The following is a 9,094-nucleotide window of genomic DNA, read 5'->3' as shown; positions in this document are numbered from 1 at the left end:
ACAAAAAAAAAAAAAAAAAAAAAAAGAAAGTGAGAGAGAGGAGATTCATCTCCCCAAGATAAGGGAGGGGGCCAAAGCTAGGAAATATGGCAACCAAAGCTCAAATAGCCACGTGGACACATCAGAGTTTAACAAAGCAGTGGCCAATCTTCCTTTAAAATACCCATTTACTTGTTTACAAGTTGAAGCTGAGTTCATACAGGACTCCCTTTCCTACTGCAACAGTTATTGCTGATTAAAATCTGTCCTTACCAGGCCGGGCTTGGTAACTCAAGCCTTTAATCCCAGCACTTTGGGAGGCTGAGGTGAGAGGATTGCCTGAGTGCAGGGGTTCGAGACCAGTTGGGCAACTTGGTGAAACCTCGTCTCTACAATAAATCAAAAGCTGAGGACGCTGGACCCAGGGAGGAAGAGCCTGTTGCTATTAGAATGTCTGTGTTAGAAGGCTGAGGTGGAAGGATCGTCAGGTGACGCTGGGGTGTCCGTGAGTGTGTCACTGCACTCCAGCCTGGGTGACAGAGTGAGACTTCAACTCAAAAAAAAAAAAAAAGAACGTCTGTGTTTTGCATGATAATCTGAAGTGTGACTTCTGGACCTGGGTGCAGAGTGGAAACTCCAGAGTGTGTTTCATAAACACCCACCCCAGGGCTCCAGAGTCAGAACTGTCAGCCGGAGCCCTGGATTCCATGGCTAAGTAATTGCAGGTAATTCCGATGCCACCATGTACGGGCTGATGTTTGGTTACTACTGGCTCCTCCCACCAGCTGGGCGAGTAGGTGTATTATTCTCGTATCATTCTCACTTTATCAGTGAACAAAATGAGCCTTGAAGAAGTGACTTTTCCAAAGTTCCAGGCTAGGAGCTAGGGACAAAGGTCTCCTGACTCCTGGTCACCAGGTACTGGCCATATAAGGAAACACTTTGTCCCCTGCGCTGCCCGGTACACCCTCCCAGATGGAGAGGCTGCACATTGTATTTCAGTGGCTTTCATGACTTAGGGCAGTAGAAAGGGCTTGGGTTATAGAGCTGGACCGACCTGGGTGAAATCGCCCCTGACCCTGAGTAGTAAGATAAGATCCCTCAACATAGAGATGACGTGGGTGAGGTGACTCCCACAGTACAATCACAAAACGCTGATTTCCCTCCTAATATGTTAGGAGCTGGCAACATCCAGCATGGGCATTGAACGTGTATCTTATTAGTTTCAAGACAGACGGGTGAGAAAGGTATCATTCGATTCCCGTTAAAGAGAATAAAACAGACCCCTAGAGAGGTTAAGTAACCTCAAAGTGGGGTAGCAGGAATTTGAACCCAGGGATCTCAGTCCCGTCTCTTAAGGGTCACTGGACAAAAGACATAAATTTTGACTGGGCTCAGTGGCTCAGCCTGTCATCCCAGCACCTTGGGAGACTGAAGCGAGTGGATTGCCTGAGCCCCGCGGGTTCAAGACCAGCCCGGGCAACTTGGCAAGACCTTGTCTCTACAATAAATAAAAAATTAGCCGAGAGTGGTAGCACACGCCTGTAGTTCCAGCTACTTGGAAGGCTGAGGCAGAAGGATTGCTGGAGCCCAGCAGGTTGATGCTGGGGTGGCTATGAGCATGCCACTGCACTCCAACCCGGGCAACAGAGTGAGACTCCAACTCAAGGATAAAAAAAAAAAAGACATAAATTTTGCTCCAGAATTTGCTCATTTCAGCCTAACTTTCCCTATCCTCAGTAAAGGTGAGTCTTACATCAAGAAGGGTTTAACAAAAGCTCCCCTCCCAGGGTGCAGTGGTTCATGCCTATAATCCCAGCACTTTGGAAGGCTGAGGTAAGAGGATTGCCTGAGCTCAGAAATCTGAGACGGAGACTTTGTCTTTACAAAAAAAAAAAGACCCCCTCCTGCATCTTCAAACAGGTCAGCTCCTGCCAACCTCCTCACCCCCATCCCTCCCACCGGGCATGCAAGAAACAAGTGAGCCAAGGTCAGTTCCCCAGGAGTAACAGAGTCCATGAAAAACACTGCAAGTTACTATCAGACAATGTTGTTTATTATTTCACACAAAAGTTAGAGACCAAGGCCACAGTGGTTAAACAGCTCCCTTCCCTACCCACCCCCCCCACCCCCTAAAAACCACCCCAACCCTGCTATAAAAGCAACAGAACACAACAAAAATACCAAGTTCAGGCTGAGCCAGGAACAAAGCTTGGCTCTAACAAAAATAAGACAGAAACACAAGACACAACATATCTGTGTGTTTATATAAAAATTGCCACGGCCCACAGGGAAAGTGGTCACGGTCATGTCGAGAAGGATTCTTCAAATCCAGGGCGTTTGGAGGTTCGGGACAGCTGCTGCTTCTGGCCACATCTTCTGGGCTCTGCTGGTGCTGAGGGCAGGGCTGGCCTCGTGCCCACCTTACAGTTCAGGCCGTGGGCTGGACGTGCTTTTGATTGGGAGGAGCCCCAGGCTCCTTCCCCCTTTCCAGAGAGAGGGCTGGGGGCCCCCTTGCCCAGGATGAGGAAGCCAGTCAAGAGATGTCCCCTCTCCAGAAAGAAGGCCCACCACTGGACAGAGTTCTTGGCCCTGGGAGCCAGCACATGTGCATTCACATGGCATAAAGTCCCACGGCAACGGTGGCCACCAGGAAGCTGAGCGTGAGGACCCATCGGAGGAGTGGAGCCCGGGAGAGGACACTGGGCTGGGGTTTCCCTCTGGGAGTCTCCAAGGAGGCGGAGTCTGAAAGAGAAAAGGGGCCGAGGTCAGTGGGTGTGGGTGTCTCATGTCGCAGAAGAGGCACATCAGTGTCTCCGGTACCATCCCTGGCCCATGCCAGGATTCTGCTAGAGCACACACAGTGTCCCTCTAGCCACTGCTTGAATACCTTCAAAGACGGGGAGTTCACTACTCCTCCAAGCTGTCTGTTCTTCCATGCTCAGCGGGGCCACATGTGAGAATGTTCATGGGCCCTGGGCATGTTTTTCAGACTTTTGCCTGCTACCTGAAAGGCTCTCTCCTTAAGGTGGCTGTAAACCCTCATTTCAAACTTCTTTTTTTCTTTTTGAGTTGGAGTTTCACTCTGTTGCCCAGGCTGGAGGGAAGTGGCATGCTCATGACCACCGCAGCCTCAGCCTGCTGGGCTCAGGAGATCCTTCCACCTCAGCTTTCCAAGTACCTGGAACCACAGGCATGCACCACCATGCCCAGCTAATTTTCTGATTTAATGTAGAGACAAGGTCTTGCCATGTTGCTCAGGCGGTCTTGAACCCCTGGGCTCAGGCAATCCTCTTGCCTCCACCTCCCAAAGTGATAGGGTTACAGATGTGTGCCACTATATCTGGTTCTTATACATTTTTGAGTCAGTCTTACGCTGTTGCCCAGGCTGGAGTGCAGTAGCACATTCACAGTTTACTGCAGCCTCCACCTCAGCCTCCACCTCCTGGGCTCAGGTGATCCTCCCACCTCAGCCCCTCGAGTCACTACAGGCGTGCACCACCATGCCCAGTTAATTTTTTTTTTTTTTTTTTGTAGAGCCATGGTGTTGCTATGCTGCTCACGCTGGTCTCAAACTCCTGGGCTCAAGCAATCCTCTCACCTTGGCCTCCCTAAGTGCTGAGATTACAAGGGTGAGCAACTATGCCTGGCCTCTTGTACATTTTCTAAGAATGGCGGTCACAGGGCAGGAACTAGAAAGCAGGACTTCTGAGGTCAAAATTCAAATTTAGTCCCATCCCAGTCATTGAGAGGCCAGAGCCAGCCGCACAACGTAGGCAGGCCATCGGCCACCACCCCAGGCACAGAGTGGGCATCCGCAAGGTCTATATAGAAGCAGGACAGAGGCCAGGGCAGGCCTCTCGAGCCAGACCAGCCACATTTGAATCCCAGCTGCATCCTGGGCAGTGAAGGAAAGAGAGCGCAAGAAATCTACAAGGAGGGAAAACTGCAAGCCACATGGGTCGAAGTGGCACCGGAGGGAAGGCCTAACCTGGCAGGCCTAACCTCCGCCCCCGCGTCCCTTGCAAAGCCACACCCCCTCCCACGGCATATTGGGCTTGGTAAAGGCACATTTTGTGGAGCACTCTGGCCTTTCTGGAATTTCCCGGATATTCTCACAACAGTCACACCCTCTGTTGCTCTCTGACACATATGAGGGGAGGACTGGGCACAAAAGGACTCAGGAGGGACGTGTCTTCTCATGGTGGTGAACAGCTGGTAAAGATCCTCCAACTCCCCAGCCCACACGGGGTCCCCTCAGGAATGCTTAAAAGGGCCTAAAGGGAGTCTAAGTTAAGCTGCTCCTGACTCCCAAAGGTTCCTTCCTGTGTACTTTTGATCTAATGAACTAGTTCCACCTTCCTGGATTTTCCAGGTGGGGAAACTGAGATATAAAGAAGTCTCAGCCGGGCTCGGAGGCTCAGACTGTAATCCCGCACCTTTGGGAGGCTGAGGTGAGTGCACTGCCTGAGCCCGCGGGTTCGAGACCCGCCTGGACAACATGGTGAGACCTCATCTCTACAATAAATCAAAAAATTAGCCGGGTGTGGTAGTGCACTCCTGTAGTTCCAGCTACTTGGAAAGCTGAGGTGGAAGGATCGCCAGAGCCCAGCAGGTCAAGGCTGCGGTGGCCGGGAGCAGCCATTGCACTCCAGTCTGGGTGATAGAATGAGACTCCAACTCGAAAAAAAAAAGTCTCATGGCCGGGCTCGGTGGCTCAGCCTGTAATCCCGCGCTTTGGGAGGCCGAGGTGAGTGAGACCGCGTGTTTGAGACCCGCCCAGGCAACTTGGCAAGATCTCGTCTCTACAATAAATCAAAAAATTAGCCGGGCGTGATAGTGCGCGCCTGTAGTTCCAGCTACGTGGAAGGCTGAGGCAGAAGGATCGCCAGAGTCCAGCGAGTCGAGGCTGCGGTGGCCAGAAGCATGACACTGCACTCCAGAGTCTGGGTGACGGAGTGAGACTCCAACTCAAAATTAAAAAAAAAAAAGAAGTCTCATAATTTGCCCAGAGCCACACACTGAAGATTGACCCTATGCCTTCTGGACTATACTCCACTTCTCACATAAAAATATTCAGGCCGGGCACAGTGGCTCACGCCTATAATCCCAGCACTCTGGGAGTCCGAAGAGGGAGGATCACTTGAGCCTAGGAGTTCGAGATCAGCCTAGGCAACATAGTAAGACTTCATCTCTATAAAAATAAAAAATAAAAAAATTAGCCAGGCGTGGTGGTGTATGTCTGTAGTTCCAGCTACTTGGGAGGCTGAGGCAGGCGGATCACGTGAGCCCAGGAGGTCGAGGGTGCAATGAGCCATGGTCGTACCACTGCACTCCAGTCTGAGTGACTGACTCAAAAAATAAAAATAAAAACATTCAGAAGACAGAGAGTAGAGACACCAGAGACAGTCAGCCAGGCCATGTCCCCCTTCCAACAGGAGCCCGGAGCAATGCCTCTCCCTGGAAGCCCTCACCTTGCACCCTGCTGCTGGTACGCTGGCGAAGCCCTGGTGCCTGCGATGGGCTCTGGTCCTTGGCATCCTGGGTCAGCAGCTCCTGCAACTCCTCAAAGAGCTGAAAGACAAAAGACACACGTACCCATCTCAGTGAGAGTTGTTGCTAGATCCAGCTGAAAGCAAGACGAAGTTTCGTCATGAAATATTTTGGAAATAACAAAATCCTAAGAAAAATATTGAACATTCACCTCCCTTTCACCCACCTCAAGAGATAAAATGATCCGAGCAGACGCCCCTGCCCACGCCTGCCCTCCCCAGTGGAAATGCTGTCCTGGATTTAGAGTTCACAGGGCCATTCTTGAGACAATATGAAGTGCCATCCCCGCAGAGGCACTCCTTGCAGATACACTCTCTCAATTGTGCCCAGGCGAGATTCACCCGCGGCAAGTAAGCTGTGCTGTGTGGCACTGATGACCCAGGTTCTGCGGTGAGGGTGCTGCTACTCCCGGGGGTCAAGTGCTTTGCCTGATTTGCCTGAGACCCTGGCCCAGAGGTCAGGCACCAAGCGCCTCCCATGGGTTCTGACTCCAGATCCCTTTTGACTGCCCTTCTCTGAGAGACACGGATTTTCTTGGAGGACTGATTGGGTTGGGGGGCGGAAGGGTTGGGTTGCTCTGTAACAGGGGCCAGGACCAATCCCTTCCGTGATCCCAGGCTGGGGGCAGGGAACCAGGAGGGCAGGAGCCTGAGTTCAAGCCCCAGGGGGCCTGCAAGGGGTGGGGAGAGCCAGGACTCTAGGACATCAGCTTAGAAGGATCCCAGCCCTCCACCCCTGCCCGAGAACTCATCCTTCAAGGCCTTGCTCAAACCCCACCTTCCCCCTGGATTGGAGGCACTTGTAGGGAGATGTAAACTGCCTCCCAGGCTGGGCTGAGAGTCCCTGGAAGGCAGAGGCCATGTCTTGGGCACCTGTAACCCTGGCCATGTCAACCTGGTGACACCCAGGAACACATATACAACCAAGTGCCACAGCCAGTCATCATAGAGTGCTACAACTGTGCTTCTCAGCCCCCAAATGACAGTAGCTAGTGTTCAAGGGCTTCCACTGTGCCAGGCACTGCTGGAGGGGCTTTACTGATGTACACTCACTCAGTGCTCACAAGTCTAAGAAGTAGGGACTATTGTTTTGTCTTGTTTTGTTTGAGAGGGTCTCACTCTATTGCCAAGACTGGAGTACAGTGTAAGAATCACGGCTCAAGCCGGGCTCGGTGGCTCAGCCTGTAATCCCACGCCTTTGGGAGGCTGAGGTGAGTAGACTGCCTGAGCCCGTGGGTTCGAGACCCGCCTGGACAACTGGGCGAGACCTCATCTCTACAATAAATCAAAATGAGCCAGGCGTGGTAGCGCACGCCTGTAGTTCTAGCCACTTGGAAGGCTGAGTGGAAGGATCACCGGAGCCCAGCAGGTTGAGGCAGCAGTGGCCGGGAGCGGCCACTGCCCTCCAGTCTGGGTGACAGAGTGAGACTCCAACTCAAAAAAAAAAGAATCATGGCTCACTTACAGCCTCAACTTCCTGGCCTCAGCCTCCCGATGAGCTGAGAGTACAGGGGTGTGCCACCACATTCAACTCTTGTGTTTTGCTCTTTTGCAGAGACGAGGTCTCCCTCTGTTGCCCAGGATGGTAGGGACTATTACTATCCCATTTTATAGATGGGCAGACTGAGATGAAGCAAGATTAAGGCATTTGCCCATGATCACCCAGCTAGTAAGCGGCAGACCTGGAACTCTGGCTCCCATTTAACCATGACCCCCGGTCCCCCAGCCTCCACAAGAGAAGGGTCCTTTCAGGAACAGCCAGGGCAGGCAGAGGCTGCTTGAGACTGCCACCCCTCACCTGGATGTTGAGCAAGAATGCGGTCTTGGCCTCCTCGATGACCCGCTGCTGGACTTCGGGGCTCATCTCCAGAGAGTTCATGCGGGAGCGGTAGAGCTGCTTGAACTTGGTGGCACTGGCGACGTTAGGGAAGGTGAAGAAGGCCAGGCCCTCGCCAGAGCTGGGCAGGCCCAGGGCCTTCTGGGCGATCTTCTTGAGCACCTGGCCCCCGGAGAGGTCGCCCAGGTAGCGGGTATAGGCATGGGCCACCAGCAGCTCAGGCTCCAGGCGCCCCACCTCATGCAGCCGCCGCACATAGCGCTGCGTGGCGGGCGTGTAGGGGATGGCCTCCTCCCAGCCAGGCCCGAACCAGAAGGCCATGTCCTGCTCCAGGGCAGCCCGGCGGTGTAGCTCTTCCGGGAAGTAGAGGGGCGCGTAGACGGGGTTCTCCCTGTTGCGCTCAATCTCCTCCTCCAGGGCCACGTACACGTGGTACAGAGAGGCCATCACCAGCTGAGGAAGAGCCAGAAGATCAGGGATGGCCTGGTGGCGACCGCCACCACCACCCACCCCTCCACTGCTGCCCAGGAATGCCCTCATGGCTTCTCAGCGGGCCTCTGCCTCCTGCTGCCCCAGTCCTCTCTACACAGCAGGCAAAGGGATTTTTTTTTTGTTTTGAGTTGGAGTCTCACTCTGTCGCCCAGACTGGAGTACAGTGGCCGCTCCCGGCCACCGCAGCCTCGACCTGCTGGGCTCAGGCAATCGTTCCGCCTCAGCCTTCCAAGGAGCTGAACCAAAGACATGCACCATCATACCTGGCTAATTTTTTGATTTATCGTAGAGACGAGGTCTTGCCACGTTGTTTAGGCTGGTCTCGAATCCCTGAGCTCAGGCAATCAATCCTCTTGCCTCCACTTCTCAAAGTGCTGGGATTACAGGTGTGAGCCACCATGCCCTGCCTATTATTTTAATATTTTGATTTTTTTCTAGGGACAAGGTCTCACTATGTTGCTCAGGCTCATCTTAAACTCCTGGGCTCAAGCAATTCTCCCGCCTCAGCCTTCCAAAGTGCTGGGATTACGAGTATGACCACCGCACCTGGCCGGATGGAGGGATTTTTTCACAAGAGAAAAAATACAAGCATGCACTTTCTCAGCTTAAAAACCTTTTACCCCACTGGGGAAAACATGTGGCCTAATTTAATGCTCATAAAAATCCAACAAAGAGACAGATGTGGTGGCTCACGCCTGTAATCCCAGCACTTTGGGAGGCTGAGGTGAGAGGATTGTCTGAGGTCAGGAGTTCAAGACCAGCCTGGGCAACTTGGCAACGCTTCATCTCTACAATAAATAAAAAAATTAGCCGGGTGTGGTGGCATGTGCCTGTAGTTCCAGCTACTCGGAAGGCTGAGGCGGAAGGATCGCCTGAGACCAGCAGGTCAAGGCTGCAGTGGCCGTGAGCGTGCCACTCAGTGTACTCCAGCCTGGGCAACAGAGTAAGACTCCAACTCAAAACAACAACAACAAATTCAACAAAGGAAATGCTGTTCCTGTTTTACAGAAAAGGAAACTAAGGCTCAGAGAGGGGGTATGAGACACTGAGGTCACACAGTTGGTGAGAAATGAAATCGGCTGAAGATCAGGAGTTGCTAGGGAGCCATCACGGCTCTGGAGCAGGGGAATACCTGACATGAAAGTGCTTCAAGCTGGGCTCGGTGGCTCAGCCTGTAATCCCGCGCCTTGGGAGGCTGAGGTGAGTGGATTGCCTGAGCCTGCGGGTTCGAGAC

The 9,094-nt window shown here is 52.9% G+C and overlaps 1 protein-coding gene across 1 annotated transcript in view; it reads right to left on the bottom strand.

Annotated features, from left to right (window-relative positions):
* Positions 1-2,470: 2,470 nt before the first annotated feature.
* The window catches only part of HMOX1 (heme oxygenase 1), a 10,321-nt gene continuing 3,697 nt past the window's right edge, over positions 2,471-9,094 (bottom strand). Inside the window, exons 2-4 of the mRNA XM_021708343.1 lie at positions 7,330-7,821; positions 5,454-5,553; positions 2,471-2,724 (exon numbers count right to left, since the gene is read on the bottom strand). Of these exons, the coding sequence (XP_021564018.1) occupies positions 2,594-2,724; positions 5,454-5,553; positions 7,330-7,821 (723 nt within the window). The 3' untranslated portion in view covers positions 2,471-2,593. The remainder of the gene's footprint in view (positions 2,725-5,453; positions 5,554-7,329; positions 7,822-9,094) is intronic.

Source organism: Carlito syrichta, unplaced genomic scaffold, assembly GCF_000164805.1.
Source record: "Carlito syrichta isolate Samal-C Ts95f unplaced genomic scaffold, Tarsius_syrichta-2.0.1 Scaffold135814, whole genome shotgun sequence".
Lineage (NCBI taxonomy): Eukaryota > Metazoa > Chordata > Mammalia > Primates > Tarsiidae > Carlito > Carlito syrichta.
The sequence above is the reverse complement of the archived record's forward strand: the minus strand, read 5'-3'. Positions and strand labels throughout refer to the sequence as shown.